The 17,116-nt window shown below is 48.6% G+C and overlaps 1 protein-coding gene across 2 annotated transcripts in view; it reads left to right on the top strand.

The window, feature by feature from the left end:
* The window catches only part of FCHO2 (FCH and mu domain containing endocytic adaptor 2), a 1,197,262-nt gene extending 1,181,205 nt beyond the window's left edge, over positions 1 to 16,057 (top strand). For both annotated transcript variants that reach the window (XM_078675272.1, XM_078675273.1), the window contains exon 24: positions 13,692 to 16,057. In XM_078675272.1, coding sequence (XP_078531398.1) covers positions 13,692 to 13,714 — 23 coding nt within the window. In that variant the 3' untranslated portion in view covers positions 13,715 to 16,057. The remainder of the gene's footprint in view (positions 1 to 13,691) is intronic.
* Positions 16,058 to 17,116: the final 1,059 nt, after the last annotated feature.

Genomic DNA, 17,116 nt, shown 5'->3' with positions numbered 1-17,116 from the left:
CAGCAAGCAAGGACATGCCATCTATGTGGGTACCATACAGAAACTTTATGCCACCTAATGTGCATGTGTGAGTCCGTAAAAGAAGAAAGAATGAAATTGCTGAAATCAGTCTTAAATTACTTAAATATTCGTACTTGCCGACAGGCGGTAACAAGTTGGATGGGTGCCACATCGAACATTTTAATATGCCGCGGGGTAAAATTAATGTCACAAGTAGACAACTTACTTGCGAAAGTAGAATAAGATCAAGGTTCGGGGCTGGAAAGGGAATTTTTTAGAAACTGTAAATATTTTAAAGCATGACTAGGAATATGTACCTTTTAAATTTAACTGTTAATCGTTTCTAAATGTACAATCGTTTCTATATGTACACTTTATGGTTGTGACAAACCAAATAAAGTTATTTGTGACTGACTGCCTTGTCCAGGGAGGTGCCAGCACCTCCCCAGACAGGGGTTATGTGTATTGGGGCAGGGAGAGCTGCATTCAGTCAATGCATCTAGACATTGCCTGGGACACACAAGGTGCTCCATGCATAGCCCGGTTCAAACCAGTTGCTGGGGCACTCTAGCCCCAGCTCTGGCACGAAACTGGACAAAGGGAAAGGGGTGTAACCAACCCCTTCTCTGGTCCACCCATAAGAGGGACCTAGGAAGGTAATCCAGCCCCTTAGCTTAGTATAAGTATAGGAGCTGTGTCCCCAGGACTTTAGATTATCCTGGAAAGAAATTTTGATACAGAACTCTTGGACCTTCGACATTCTATTCTAACTAGAAGACAGAAGACATCTCCCTTGTGGTCAAGGAGTGACCACCCTGTGCAAACAGACACCACCAGTAACTTGCCAGTCTGCTTTGTCGACGCTCCCGCCGGAACCCGAAGACTCAGCGACACAGGAACTGGACTCCGACCCACAGCAAAGCTGAGACCCGTGGCGGACACGAGAGATGCGGGACCGGACACCCTGTATTTTGCTAACTGCTCGACTACCGAGGTACCCTCGCAGTTGTGCATTGGGGTACGAGAAGCCCCAGACCCGAGCGTCATTTGCACCGAAGCTCAGCCCTCCACACTCTGCGAGTGCCGCGTGGGGCCTGCTCCTGCATTTCAGCTCGACGCGTCTTCTAGGTTCCTTGCCCGTTGGCTAGTGAGCCCCCTGAAGACTGTCCTATTGAACTAAACTGCTTTCCTGGTTGCTCCAGGCTTGCTCCAGCTTCCCTTCAAAGGAGAAGCGCCACAGACCTTGCTGGTCTGCAACAGAGCCAATCTCGTCATCCTGCGTGGGTTGCGGTTGCCAAGGCTTGTTGGATCCTATCCGGATACCAACTCCGCAGTCAACTAAATCCATTGTGGGACAGCTCCTATCCAGCTCCTGGTCATCGTCGATGCCTCCTGGACCTCGTGGCTGAAGTGACTAACTCACCTTCAAGCACGCGACATCGCCTGGTTCCTTCCTGGTCACTGGCTAGTGACCCAGACTCTGTCCCCCCTGCTTTCAGGTTCTTCACATCACCGATCCACCCTTGGATCCACCCGGACCCTTTTCCTCTGGTCGCCTGCAGCACTTCTTTGCAGATCTCCATAGAAAACGACGATGAAACCCGACACCAAAAGGCACCTATGCACCCGGCTTCCCTGGGTGAGGTAACACGAGTACTCCGGTGCTCCTGTGGGTCTTGACTCTCAAAGTGTCCTAGTTTAAAAGGGTTTCATCCTAGTCCATCCAGAAGTGTCCGTAAACAGTAACTTTGTAACTTCTTCGTTTCCCATTATAAGTCAATGGTAACTCGCGACTGTGTTTAGACACTGCACGCGTCTCCAGTGGGTCTCCTACTTCCTAACCTCTGGTTGTTTAGTGTAGCCCCAGCAATTCTACAGGCCCTAGGCCTGCTGTCTAACTCTCACGTGGTTCTTTTACCACTTCTTTAGTATATGGTTTGTGAGGCCCCTAGGGCATAACTGTATTTGTGCAACTTATTGTTTGCTAATTAAGTAACTTGTGATGTACTCTGACCTCATAAAGAGTGCAGAGGGGTTGTGTTAGAAATAAATACATATATATTTGATATATACCTTGTGTGGTGTCCTTTCATTTGGTATTCAAGGGATTATAATTGGTAAAACAGCTTTCTTCACATGCTCTCTGAAGTCTTAGCCTAAGACTGCTGGTCCATGCTACCACTAGGATAGCTTGTCTATAAGGTTGACTTTACAACCACCATCAATAAGGATCGATTAGACTGGTACAAGGTGCCCACTAGAATAGTGGACATTATATGCCAGGCTAACTTCTCACAGTGGTGTCTCTATTTTAGGCAACTACCAGGAAGCCACATGGCCATCCTCCCATACTTTTACCTGGCACTAATGTAATGATTCTCAGGTCCGCATATAAGGTAATTTCCCTTGCATGGTCCTGCAGAAGTTGCCCATGCAATGGTTTGTAGTAAGAGTCCTAGAGAAATATACTTAAGTAGGCATAAAGGGCTAGCCCAGCCACTATGTTTTAATTAAGTGTATTATATGAACTATTTATATTGCTTGAAGGTTAAAGGTTATCCATCAGTTCTGGAAATCTCAATAATTTCCATATCAGTGTTAAGAAAATACAGACTTATGGTGTGTGATCTGCCTCAGTTATCATCTAGAGGCAGACAGACTGATGATTTCTGAATCTAAATCAAATGCTTTTACAACCTTGCCACTGAATATTTAGTGCAAGAGAATGTATCCCATTGCAAGAATGTGTTGTCACTTCATGTATAGCTTTGAACTTGGTGAATCTGGATTGTAATTTAGTCAGATACAAGTGCTTCTGGCAGCGGAAAAGCAGTGGACATTTTGCCTGATCATTCAAAGTAACTCAAACAAGTGGTTGAATATGGTATGGAATCTTCCAAGTACATCACCCAGTCCAGCCTTGACTAGGCTGATTGACTTTCCCGGTGGTCTTGGGTATTCGGCGTCGGCGTCAATCCAAGCAGAGCTTGACGTAGCCCAGCAGTCCCTCCAACCATGTAGATTACCAATTATGCCATTGGTCAACATTTTTGTGAAGCATTCCTATTTCAGAAATCTTCTAAGAGTAGATGATTGACTAAGAAGAGTATGGCCTTTCAGGTGTTGAATGTGTGATTGTAGGAGAAAGAGCTGTAATGCCCTCCTCTAGCAGGTTACAGTCATCTGGGACTGACTGAACCATTTCTTTTGGGGAGGTCGTGGCTGACCTTAGTTAAAGTTTTCCTTTTAAGATGATTTCTTGAAATTGCCTTCCTCTGTAAAACACAAAAGCATAAATGTACTAGGGAAAGCTGATTCGGGAAGTAATGGAAGTGCAGGTCATAAAACATGCAGCACGGTAAAACTGGAATATGAGGTCCTACTCTAGGTGCCTTTTAATCCTAAATAGAAAAACACAGATACTAAGGTAAGTTTTACATATTAGGGCTCTTAAGACGTACATGAACTGAAATTAAAGACATTGTTTTGATACTGATCATGGTACAACATATGCTCTTGAAACATCACTACAAAAAACAATGCATCTGAAAGAAACAGGTTAGTGTTAGATTCCTTACCTTAGAATATTCCCAGACGTCGGACTGGATCCGGAAAGTTTTTGTCAGCAGTACCCCTGCGCGTCAGTAGGCGTCGTCTTCGGCTCCGCGTCAGTCGTCGGCTTCGTGATCGCCGGGATGACATCGTCGGAGTACTTAGACGCCGCCCTCAAGCGCTGACGTCAGTTCTTCTTTTTTCCGCGACAGCAAGCGCAGATCCGGGAAGAGCTAGTACCCTAGTCACTTTTTGACTAACTTTTTGGCCTATTTTGGCTATCTTTTTCGAGTCGATTTGACTCCTGGTGCCGGTAGGGATGCCTGGATTCAAACCATGCAACGCCTGTCACAGCCTGATGTCGGTGACCGACCCCCACTGCCAGTGTCTCTGCTGCCTAGGGGCCGACCACGACGACAAGTCGTGCCCCGACTGCCGGGCCTTGACGTTGAAGGCTAGGCGGGAGCGTTCCCGCAAGCTACTCGAGATCCGGCAGTCGGCTCTGCGCCTCTTGAGGTCCCAGTCGAGGAGGAAGTAGAGGGGCCGGTCACGGAGCCGGAGCCCGCACCGTTCATCGGGCTCCAAGTCCTCGCATTCAGGTAAGTCAAGGCACTCTAAAAAGAAGTCGAAGAAGCGACATCGCTCTTCTGACTCCCCTCGCCGGTCGTGCGACTCGGCAGAGGGTTCGGGTGGCACTACCTGCACAGCTATGCCGGAGCCGCAGGCGTCACATCCGGTCCCATACCCTTCGGTCCCTGGACTGCATGCGACGCCGAAGGAGGTACATGATTTCCTCGTGGCCATGAGGACTCACTTCCCTCTGTCGAGGCCTGCCGGCGCGCCTTCGGACCCGCAGACCCGACAAGGGGCCCTAGCGTGGCCCCGGCACCGTCGTCGACTTCTGTCCCGACGTCGCAGGGCCCCGGGCAATCCAGGCCTGGATCCCGGTCGACGCCAGTTGACCTCACGACTCCTCGGCTGGCACCGACCCCGATGGTTTCAGCCCCAGTCCGGCTTTGGAGCGGCGCCGTCTCCAGCATCGGTGGGTGAGCAATTCATCTATAACACAGCTCTGTCATTCCTGCCTGTTTATCAGGACATGGATGAAGGGGGGGACTGGGAGGGGTCTGAGTACCCTCTGGCACAGCAGTGCCACTTGAGTCAGGCTGGACAGACGAGCTGGGGGATGCCAGCGGCCTTGACACTTCGCCTGACAGTGGCTTAATTTCTCCTCCCTCTGTGGGTATGGAGGAGGGTGCTACCTATAGTGTGGTGTTGCGCAGGGCAGGCCTGCGGCCGTGAGGACTAATCTCACCGAGGTGCTTCAGCCGCCAGTAAGCTCTTCGGAGCCTCTGCTGCCGTTCAATGGGGCCGTCACAGACGTTCTGATGGGCACCTGGTCCAAGCCCCCCACAAGGCCCCCTGTGGATCGGAACGTGGCCCGACGCCACCGCCTGGCTCCGGACGACCCCTGCTTTCTGTCCGTACACCGCACCCCAGAGGTACACCCCACCCCAGAGAGCCTGGTGATCCAGGCCTCTACGTCCCAGACCGCATTCCTGATTGCCCCTCCAGATCAGGTTCTCCTCACTTAGTCTGGGGTTGCGGTCTATCAACACCGCTTGCCTTTTGGGCCGTTACACCCACTCTTTGTGGGACACAGTTACGGACGTGCTGCCCCAGTGTCCGGAGGAGGCCCAGGCACGGCTCGCCCAAGCTCTTGCTGAGGGGCGGGATGCAGCACGTTATTCCATCAGATGTGGACTTGATACCATGTACTCGTTGGGTAGAGCGATTTCCACGATGGTGGCGATCCGTCACCACGTCTGGCTGAGGTCCGCCAATTTTTGGGGGGATGTCCAGTCCACGCTCATGGACATGCCTTTCGATGGCCGTCACCTTTTCGGCGACAAAGCAGACAGTGCGCTTGAGCGTTTCAAGCGCTCCAGGGCTACGGCCAAGTCTTTGGGCCTGTCGGGCCAGCACCAGCAGCCTTCTGCTTTTTGCCCCTTTCGTGGCCAAGGAAGGAGCGCCCCCACACATTCGTCCAGCCACAGGCTGCAGAACCAACCTCAACGCGGTCGCGGTCTTGGTAACCGCCGTGGCGGTGCCGGGGGACAGAGGCCCGGTCAGTCCACATCCACTCCTGCAGCATCTGCCTTAAAGCCTTCCTAGTCCGAGCTTTCAGGCTCAGCCCCTCAGGAGGATCCGAAGAGAACGGCACCTAAGAGAACGCGCAAGGTCAGCAGTTCTGTGGGTTGGAATTTCCAAGGCGGCACTTGCTCAGCGTCACTTTTCGTCACAAGTGGAGTTGCGGTCTATTGTACACCTTTCTGCCTGTACCACTTCTACTCAGAGTGCTGAAGAAGATCAGGTGTAACCGGGCCCAAGTCATTCTTGTGGCCTCGGACTGGGCTCGAAGAGTTTGGTATCCCGAGCTACTCAATGTGAGCGTGGACCCCCCGATCCGACTGCCTCTTCGGGAGGATCTTCTGTTGCAGCAGCAGGGGGCGGTCCTCCACCCGAATCTGCCCAGCCTCCTCCTCATTGCGTGGAGATTGAGCGGCGACAGTTGATTCCATTTGACTTGCTTCCTGAAGTATGTGATATCATTCTGGAAGCCAGGTGTCCCTCCACTAAATCGGTATACGCCTGCAGGTGGAACACATTTGTGGCATGGTGCACAGCAAAGGCTGTAGATCCCCTTTCTGACCCTTTTTCAGAAGTCCTTTTGTTCCTTCTGTCTTTGGCCTGGCAGGGCTCTCCTCTGGGCACTATAAAAGGCTACCATTCAGCAATTTCGGCCTTTCTCAGGCTCCCTGATTAGCCCTCTCTTTTTAAGTCCCCTTTCGTAAATAGATTTCTCAAAGGCGTTACTCACCTTCTCCCTCCTATTCCGTTTGTGATGCCGCAGTGGGACTTGAATCTGGTTCTTCCTTATTTGATGTGCGCTCCTTTTGAGCCGCTTCACAACTGTCCTCTTAATTTACTGACTTTAAAGACTGCTTTCCTGGTTGCCATCACCTCCACTAGGCGCGTGAGTGAACTCCAGGCTCTTTCCTGTAAGCCTCCTTTTCTGTCTGTTCATCCAGACAAGGTTGTGCTCCGCACACATCCTTCCTTCTTGCCAAAGGTTGTTACTGCCTTCCACATCGGGCAAACTATCACCTTGCCCACTTTCTTCCGGCCTCCGCACCCTTCCAGGGAGGAAGAGAGGTTTCACTGTCTGGATCCAAAACGTGCGCTCTCATTTTACCTGAACCGCACACAACACTTCTGGGTCGATGACAAGCTCTATGTAGGCACCAAGAAAGGCCGGGCTGTACACAAGAGGACTATCTCCCGCTGGGTCGTCTTGTGTATAAAATCCTGTTATTCACTGGCTAAAAAGGAACCTCCGGTGGGGCTAGGTGCCCATTCTAGGCGACAGCAGCTACTACTGCATTGTGACGTGGTGTCCCCCTGCAACACAAGCGTTTTTGCCTTGACATCCAAGTCTGGAGAGACGGCTTCTTTGGCCATTCTGTTCTCCATGACTTTCTGGTGTGATCTTCGTTGGCAGACCCACCACCGGGGTTGGTATTGCTGGGGTATCTATTCTAAGGTAAGGAATCTATCACTAACGTGTCTCTTTCAGATGCACTAGTTACTTACCTTCGGTAAAAGATATATCTGTAAGAGACATTAGTTAGTGATAGATTCCTTACCGCCCCACCCATCTTTCCCATTCTGCGAACTGATTTCTGGGGTTAAGGTCATCACTTTTTGGGCCCTAGTTTCAATACACAAGTGGTCAGTATCTTGCATGGCTCTGCGTTCCTGGCGCGGAAAGTCAAGTACAGAACTGATGTCCGCGTGCGAGGGCGGCGCCTAAGTAGCTGCTGTGACGTCATCCCGGCGATCACGACGCCTATGACGGACTCGGAGCTGCATGAATCCACCTTCTGACGCGCAGGGGTACTGCTGACGAAAACTTTCCGGATCCAGTTTGACGTCTGGGGGGTAATTCTAAGGTAAGGAATCTATCTGAAAGAAACAGGTTAGTGTTAGATTCCTTACCTTAGAGTATCCCCAGGCGTCAGACTGGATCCGGAAAGTTTTTGTCAGCAGTAACCTTGCGCGTCAGTAGGCGTCGTCTGCGGCTCCGCGTCCGTCGTCGGGGTCGTGATCGCCGGAATGACGTTGTCTGAGTACTTAGACGCCACCCTCACCCGCTTACGTCAGTTATTCTTTTTTCGGCGCCAGCAAGCGCAGATCTGGGAAGAGCAGTACTCTAGTCATTTTTTGACTAACTTTTTTGATCACTTCAAGTCGATTTCGACTCGCGGTGCTGTTAGGGATGCTTGGTTTTAAACCTTGCGACGCCTGTCACCGCCTGATGTCGGTGACCGACCCCCACCATTGGTGCGTTTACTGCCTGGGGCCGACCACGATGACAAGTCGTGCCCCGACTGCCGGGCCTTGACCTCGAAGGCTAGACGGGAGCTGTCCCGTAAGCTGCTCGAGCTCCAGCAGTCGGCTCCGCGCCGCTTGAGGTCCCGGTCGAGGAGGAAGTCGAGGGACCGGTCGCGGAGCCACAGTCATCGCCGCTCGTCGAGTCACCACCACTCGTAGGGCTCCAAGTCCTCCGGTAAGTCGAGGCATTCGAAAAAGAAGTCTAAGAGGCGTCATCGCGCTTCCGACTCCCCCCGACGCTCGCGTGACGCGGCCGAGGGTTCGGGCGACACCGCCCGTGCAGCTCCGCCGCAGGTGCAGCGTCCAGCTCCACACCCGCCGGTCCCTGGGCTGCACGCGACGCCGGAGGAGATACGTGACTTCCTCATGGCCATGAGGACTCACTTCCCTCCGTCGGACCCTGTTGAGGCGCCTTCGGGCCCCGCGGGTCCGACTGGGAGCCCTTGCGGGCTGGCGGCTCCGCCCCCGGTGCCATCGTCGACTGCAGTCTCGACACCGCAGGGCCCCACAGGATCCAGGCCTGGATCCTCTGGGTCGTCGCCAGTCGACCTCACGACTCCTCCGCTGGCGCCGACCCCAAGGGTGTCGCTCCAGGTGCCGTCTTCGGATGACACCGTCCCCGGTTTCAGCCCCGGTCCGGGTGAGACGCCTGAGCGGCGCCGTCTTCGACGCCGATGGGTGAGCAATTCACCTTCAACCCGGCTCCATCATTTTTGCATGGTTTCCACGAGATGGATGACGAGGAGGACTGGGAGGGGTCTGAGGACCCTCTAGCACAGCAGTGCCAGTTAAACCAGGACTGGGCCACTGAGCTGGGGGAGCCCAGTGGTCTAGACACTTTGCCTGACACTGGATTCATCTCTCCTCCCTCCGTGGCTTCGGAGGAGGGGGCTACTTATAGCGTGGTGTTGAACAGGGCAGCCAAGGCCTTGGCTCTTGAGTTCCCTGTCGCGGCCGTGAGGACTGACCTCCTCACTGAGGTGCTCAAACCGCAGGCAAGCTCCTCGGAGCCTCCACTGCCGTTTAACTAAGCTCTCACTGACATTCTCATGGGCACCTGGTCCAAGCCCTCTACAGGCCTCCCTGTGGATCGGAACGTGGCCCGACGCCACCGCCCGCCTCAGGGCGACCCCTGCTTTCTGTCCGTAAACCCCACCCCCGAGAGCCTGGTGATTCAGGCCTCTACGTCACAGACCCTTCTAAGGGGTAAGTGGTTAACCAAGTCAATTTTCGCACTTTTTGATGTTATTCTCCATATAAAAGGTTATTATAGCTGAATATCTGTTTATCATGATTCCACAGCTCCCGGCTGGGATCCCTGTGAGTCTTTTTTGTTCACCTCTACTACACGGTGTCACAACTTTTTGTTACCAAGCAGCGCAAGCCCCCTTCAGGTACGCTAAGCTTTAGCTTGAGCATAATTCCTGCATTATATATTAGAGGACAATGTTTAAAGATGGCCGTCTTGCTGACATTGCCCTTACATTATACCTCATAGGTGTCCTCACACTGACAAGTCCTGAGGAGACCTGACATCCACCATGGGTCGAAACGTCTTCGGCAGTTGAAAAGAGACAGACCGTGAACAACAGTTGCTTAAACTTCCAACTGTTGTACATTTATTGGATATATTGGACTGTGGTCATCTCTTTCTTATGAAAAACAAATGAAAAATAGAAACCTTCTGTTCACTATTTTGTTATTTTTTGTTCACAATAGTAGTGTAGGTTCTTTCTAATATTCACTTGGGACACGCCGTCACTTGGTATAACTTGTATGTAAATATTTCATGTATTATGTGTAAAAAAAAATGATGGTTCCATGTTGATATAAACTATGAAAATGTTGTGACAATTTTGACCCAATGTGTAGTCAGCTTCTTTCTTTGACATCTAACGCACCACCCTCATTGCCATTGTGCATAAATACTTATTATAAGTGTTTTTCATATCTATCCACTGGAGCCGTTGTTGTTTTCTTAAAGCTTTATACCCAGGCTCCTAGTGAGTAGGGTTCCCTTGTTCCCCCTTCAAGTCTAAGCCTTCCTAGTCCGGCTTTTCAGGCCCATTCTACGCCAGTGGGAGGCAGGGTTCGCCATCACCTCCTCCACTGGCATACCATCACGTCGAGACAGGTGGGTGCTGCAACTCGTCCGAAGGGGCTACTCCCTCCCCTTCGAGGCGACACCTGCAGCCATGCCACCACGATACCACCGCATGTCGGGGGGATCACTTGCTACTTCTGCAGGAGGAAGTTATGGCCCTCTTGGCCAAGGGGGCCATCAAGCCCGTTCCTGGGCCAGAAGTAGGACGTGGTTGCTATTCCCACTACTTTCTGGTACCCATGAAGGGCAAAGGAGGCCTTTGCCCTATTTTGGACCTCCGGAGCGTCAACGGCTTCCTCCGGAAGGAGAAGTTCAAGATGCTGACTTTGGCTCAGGTCCTAGCTGCCCTGGACCCGGGAGACTGGATGGTAGCGTTGAACTTGCAGGACGCATATTTCCACATCCCTGTCCTGCCGGCCCACCGGCGCTACCTGCGGTTTACGGTAGGCTATAAGCACTTACAGTTTACCGTGCTCTCCTTCGGCCTTACCAGCGCCCCTCGGGTGTTCACGAAAGTGATGGCGGTGGTCGCAGCTCATCTGCGCAGATCAGGGGTTTCAGTCTTCCCCTATCTCGATGATTGGTTGTTGAAGGCGGGCTTGCCGCAAACAGTCGTCTTCCACCTTCAGACTCCGGCCGACCTCCTGCACTCGCTGGGGTTCTCCATCAACGTGCCAAAGTTACACCTGTGGCCCTCTCAGAAGCTCCTTTTCATCGGAGCGGTTCTGAACTCGGCGCAGTTTCGGGTTTATCCCCCCGAACAGCGGGTTCGGGATATTCAGGCTCTGATTCCGATCTTTCAGCCTTTATCCCGAGTTTCGGTCAGATTGTCTCTGCGGCTCCTGGGGCTGATGGCCTCCTGCATACTTCTGGTGCATCATGCCAGGTGGCAGATGCAAGCTCTGCAGTGGGACCTGAAGATTCAGTGGGCACAGCATCAGGGCAACCTGTCCGACCACGTCCTGATCTCGGAGGGCACTGCGAGTCAGTTACAGTGGTGGCTCACGGACCACGATTGGGTCAGCGGCAGATCCCTCTCCCTACCCCAACCGGCGCACGAAGTAGTGACGGATGCGTCCCTCCTCGGATGGGTCGGCCACATGGGAGAGGGGGAGATCAGAGGCCTCTGGTTTTTGGCGGAGTCCCAGCTCCATATCAACCTTCTGGAGCTGCGGGCGATCTGACTTGCACTGAAGGCATTCCTTCCCTCTGTCCGGGGAAGTGTAGTGCAGGTGTTCACAGACAACACCACCGCCATGTGGTACAGCAACCAACAGGGAGGGGTGGGGTCGTGGACCCTTTGTCAGGAGGCTCTGCGCCTCTGGCAATGGCTTGAACGCCATGGCGTCACCCTGGTGGTTCAACACCTGGCAGGTTCCTTGAACGCCAGGGCCGACGAACTCTGCCACCGGTGCATGATGGATCACGAATGGCGCCTGAACTCGGACGTGGCGCAAGGTCTCTTTCAGCAGTGGGGCGAGCCTTGGTTAGAGCTATTCGCAACCGAATAGAACACGCAATGTCATCAGTTCTGCGCGTTGGAATTTCCAAGGCGGCACTCGCTTGGTGACGCTTTTCGTCGCGAGTGGAGCTGCGGTCTGTTGTACGCCTTTCCGCCTATACCACTTCTGCCCAGAGTGCTGAAGAAGATCAGGCGAGACCGGGCCCAAGTCATCCTTGTTGCTCCGGACTGGGCACAAAGATACTGGTATCTCGAGCTACTCAGCATGTCAGTCGATCCCCCGATTAGTCTGCCTCTTCAGTAGGACCTTCTGTCGCAGCAGCAGGGGACGGTCCTCCACCCGAACCTGTCCAGTTTCCACCTACATGCGTGAAGATTGAGCGGCGACAGTTGAGGCCATTTGACTTGTCTCCTGAAGTCTGTGATGTGATTCTGGCAGCCAGGCATACCTCCACAAAAACGGTATACGCCTGCAGGTGGAACAAATTTGTGGCATGGTGCACAGCAAAGGCTGTGGATCCACTCTCTGCCCCCCTTTCAGAGGTTCTCCTCTTCCTTCTTTCTCTTGCCCAGCAGGGCTCTGCTCTGAGCACTATTAAGGGCTACCTCTCGGCCATTTCAGCCTTCTTAAGGCTTCCTGATCAGCCTTCTCTTTTCAAGTGCCCTGTTGTAAATAGATTCTTAAAAGGCATTCTTCGTGATGCCTCAGTGGGACTTGAATCTTGTTCTAACGTATCTGATGTGCACTCCCTTTGAGCCACTCTATAACTGTCCTCTTCGTCTTCTGACTCTTAAAACTGCATTCCTGGTTGCCATCACCTCTGCCAGGAGAGTGAGTGAGCTCCAGGCTCTATCTTCTAATCCTCCTTTCCTCTCTGTCCATCCGGACAAGGTTGTTCTGAGGACTCGTCCTTCTTTCCTGCCAAAGGTGGTCACAGCCTTTCATATCCGGCAGTCCATCACCTTGCCCACCTTCTTTCCGCCTCCGCATCCCTCGAAAGAGGAAGAGACGCTCCACCGTCTGGATCCAAAACGTGCGCTCTCCTTCTATCTAGATCACACATGCCAGTTCCGGGTGGACGACCAGCTCTTTGTTGGTTACGTGGGCGCTAAGAAGGGACGGGCGGGGCACAAGCGGACCATCTCTCAGTGGGTCGTCTTGTGCATCAAGGTTTGCTACTCTTTGGCGAAAAAGGAGCCTCCTTTTGGCTGCGCGCCCATTCCTCTCGGGCCACAGTGGCTACTACTGCCATGGGTCGAGGAGTCCCCTTGCAGGACATCTGTCAGGCAGCTACATGGGCCTCGATGCACACGTTTGCTAGGCATTACTGCCTGGACAGCGAAGTCCAGAGAGATGGCTTTTTCTGCAGTTCCATACTCCAGGACTTTCTGGTGTGATCTTGGTTCGCAGACCCACCACCGGGGTTGGTATTGCTGTGGTATCTATTCTAAAGTAAGCACACTAACACTAACCTGTTTCGTTCAGATGCACAAGTTACTTCCCTTCGGTAACAATACATCTGTAAGAAACAGTAGTTAGTGTTAGATTCCTTACCGCCCCACCCATCCTCCCCGTTCTGTGAACCGATATCTAGGGATAAGGACATCCCATTCAGGGCCCTAGTTTCATGGCACCAGTGTCGGTTTCTATCATGGGTTTGCCTTCCTGGCGCGGAAAGCTATGTACAGAACTAACGTCAGCGCGCGAGGGCGTCTAAGTACTCCGACAATGTAATTCCGGCGATCACGGCGGCGGTGGGCGCGGAGCCGCAGACTACACCTACCGACGCGCAAGGGTTATGCTGACGTAAACTTTCCAGATCCAGTCTGACACCTGAGGATATTCTAAGGTAAGGAATCTAACACTAACTACTGTTTCTTACAGATATATCGTTACCGAAGGTAAGTAACTTGTGCATCACTAACTAATGTCAAATTACAGATATATTTTTACTGAAGGTAAGTAACTTGTGCTGTAGGCATGATGATGTCGTAGAGGAAAATTTTATCTTTTTAAGGGGAAGTCTGCAACAATACTGAGGCAGAGGCAAGCAATTAAACAGCAAATCTATTTTTATATATGTTGTAGATATAATGTAATTGTACTTTTTTTCACAGGACGATACATGGCAGACTGCTGATGATTCTACAAACCATTATTGGATTGGTGGCATGGAAGCTCATTCAAAAACATCCTTGTTTCCAAAACGTACTATAACATGTATTGAAATACTTTTATAATCTTGACCTTTATAGAAGCTAATGTTGTGTTTCTGCCAACTACAAAATACTTTAAATATGCACTTTTGAAGAGGTCATTTTAGGGTGGATCTGCTATTATTCTATAATAGCACTGAAGTTATCTTCAACACTGTCTTGAAATGATAATCTAAAATATTCAGGAAATTTTATACATTTAAAGCTTTTTGCAACAAGTAAACCGAGCCTATTATTTTTTAAATATAATGTAATCTAGAAAATATGCCATAATAAGTGTTAAGATGTACAGCAAACATTATACTTATCGGGGGAGTAAGCACTAATCAGTATAAGCTTTCCATGTGATGTTTTACGAACAGGTCTTTAAAGGTGACATGTTCTTCTGTTTTTTTTTGTGCACAGGGCTGGACAAATCACACCTAAAACCAATTTGTTAGATAACACACAACTCCTCACCTATAATGTGTGTGGAAAATATGTGCCATACAATAGACAGTTTCTAATGAATATTATATTGTTCCAAAGTGCAATGTGTTAAAAATGAGTTTGGAAAAAAAGCTGAAATATATAATTATTTACGTCTGGTCCTATGTAGCCTTGTGACATTTGTGATTGTTTTAATGAATTATTCTGTAGATTTAATTTATTTTTATATGAATGACTTAACATTTGTGCCTTTTTAAACAGTGCCTCTTCTATTTTATTTGATGAATGTGCCTAATATACTTGTGCAAATCTAAAAATGTTTTATAGCAGATGTCTGTGACAAGAATACTTGTATAAACATGTTACTGCATTGCACCAGTCAAATTCCTTTGATCAGGATTTAGAGGGGATGCGATTTAGAAGTTGCTTCAAAGAATATGTTTGAAAGTACTGGACTCTGTTTTTAGGGGGTAACTGCAATAGGTGCCACTATAATAAAGGGAAGTGCAGGACCTTTGTATAAATGTTTAGTCAGAAAAGCATTTCTCAATTGAGTCACCAAAGAATGAGCTGCATTTAAAAATCCTTCAAAGAGAAAGTGGTCCAGACTTCGTAAAGTACAAATGCTTGTTCCCTTTGCTATGACTGTTAAATTATTGAAGCTTCACATGAGGTTTGTATGTGTCTAATGGTGAATGTAAATGTGTAATTCCCTTTTAAGAAATTAAGAATACAGAAGGGTTTATTTCAGAGGCAAGAAAAGCTGCCAAATGTTTGTAACTACAAAGATGTACATTTATGCATTATAACTAGGTTCATGAATTGTCATTATTTCTGTCATGCCAGTATCTTAACATAGGAAGGCATCAGTACAATGTCTTTAGCACTCTTACACTAACTTTGTAACACCTTCATACTTTGGTGCTACCAACTATGTATTGATTTAACAAAGCTTATCAATTGCAATAAGAAATATTTCCTGGGGAAGGTAAAATTAGCCAACAGGTGTAAAAAATGGTATATTAATGGTAACTAATAATTTTAACAGAAATAATGTAATCAACATTATTTTGTTTAGAATAGCTTGTGGAAAACCACTATTTTTAAGTTTTATTTTACATAATCCATTTTATAGTGTTTATAATACACATGTATTGAAATGATGACGCACATGAAACACCCATGTTTTCATTGTTAAGCAATACCTACTGAAAGCCTTTGATCTGATTGCAAAAACAAATCACATGTATATTTAAATAATAGCAATAATAAGTTATTCCTTGATTTAAAGTAAATGGCAAGTTTGCAAAATATATTTCTTTCATATGATAATATACAAGTGATATGTTGGAATGTTCTTGGAATCTGCTTTGCAATAAAACCCAGTTAATCCTACAACAAGTATTCTTTTGTAATCAAGCAATACATTGGGAATATTTCAAAACCTTTTAAAATCCTGAAAGAAATTAGTAAAATGGCAACTTTAGTAGGTAAACATTAAAATGTTGAAGCAATGAAAAATTGAATAGGCTTGTCATAAAGTATTTAACAGTGAAACTTGCCATAGATACTGGTGTCTGAACTGTATTTAGCAAGCTGGTTCTTGCATATGTAGAACATATCTTTGTAGAAGCCTCTTATATGGAAAACAAATTTGTACACACTGAACTGTAAAGTTTCTGCATTTTTATGTAAAGTTACTACTTCTAGTCATGACAAAAACAATACACTTGTATCTACCGAAACACCTATATGTAAATATTTTAGATTTTTCTATAAAAATGTAAATTTTACAAACAAAACCTCTGTAATAAAAATGTAATATATAATTTATCAAACTGGTCTATAGTTATGTTTGCTAACTGGTCAAGAAGATCTTCATAAAGTATTGTCTTGAAATGGGATGAAAACTGATCATGGTGAATGCTACTTCTGACATATTCCTTATCTAGAAAGTATTCATATGCATCAAACTAGGTATGAAAAAGTCCACAGCATCAACACACTACTACTGAAGCCCTCGGTGCTAAAGCAGTGCATCAGGTTCAAGAGGTAAATGTTATTGGATGCTTATGGGTGCTGGATGAGGTGGATGGGTAACAATAAGGACTCTGGGGCCGATTGCCTGTTTCCTACTGATGATTAGAGAGAGATACACCTGGGCCTGATTTTGTAGACACAGAGGTGTCAAGCTAGTGCTCTCCCTCCTAGGATTGCTTCAGACATGATTGGGAAATAAAAACATCCAGATCTCAAAACTTTTTTTCAAATCAGAGATCCAGTTTAACATTGAAGCTCTGCTGAAGCAGAGGTTCATCAACACAACATCTGACAATCTTATAAGGGTGGTCATAGATGTGTTCACCAAAGGGTGCCTTATACTGCACAATTTTAACAAAAAATGGCTAAACTCGAGAGGTTCTGAATGAACTATTCCGTTATTCGAAGACCATAGTGTTGTGTAGTTCCAATATAGGATCTGCCCGTTTTGACAACATACACTAGGATTGGTGTCCGGACTGATTCTAGACACCCCTACCAGGTATGTTAGCCTGTATACCAGCTTGCTCACAGTGCCACTAGAAACCCCTCTTACCAAGGAGAGAATAGTTCTTGGCAACTATCGAACATGACAACCCTGTCCCATCAGGGATCATCGAAACAGTGCTATACTTTTCGCTCAGTCACTCATGCACACTTTGTCTCAGAGAGATACACAGAATAAAAGGTGGGGATGTTTTTCAATACACATTTATTGAACCAGCGTCATTCTCATGCAAAATAGGTGTGCTGAAACAACCATTACGATACAAAAGGGGATGATGGACGGAGCGTTTGAGCAAATCAAACACTCACCCCCAGTCAAATGATCTGGGTTTAATCCATCACCATTCTTT

Source organism: Lissotriton helveticus, chromosome 2_1 (genome assembly GCF_964261635.1).
Source record: "Lissotriton helveticus chromosome 2_1, aLisHel1.1, whole genome shotgun sequence".
Taxonomy (NCBI): domain Eukaryota; kingdom Metazoa; phylum Chordata; class Amphibia; order Caudata; family Salamandridae; genus Lissotriton; species Lissotriton helveticus.
The sequence above is the reverse complement of the archived record's forward strand: the minus strand, read 5'-3'. Positions and strand labels throughout refer to the sequence as shown.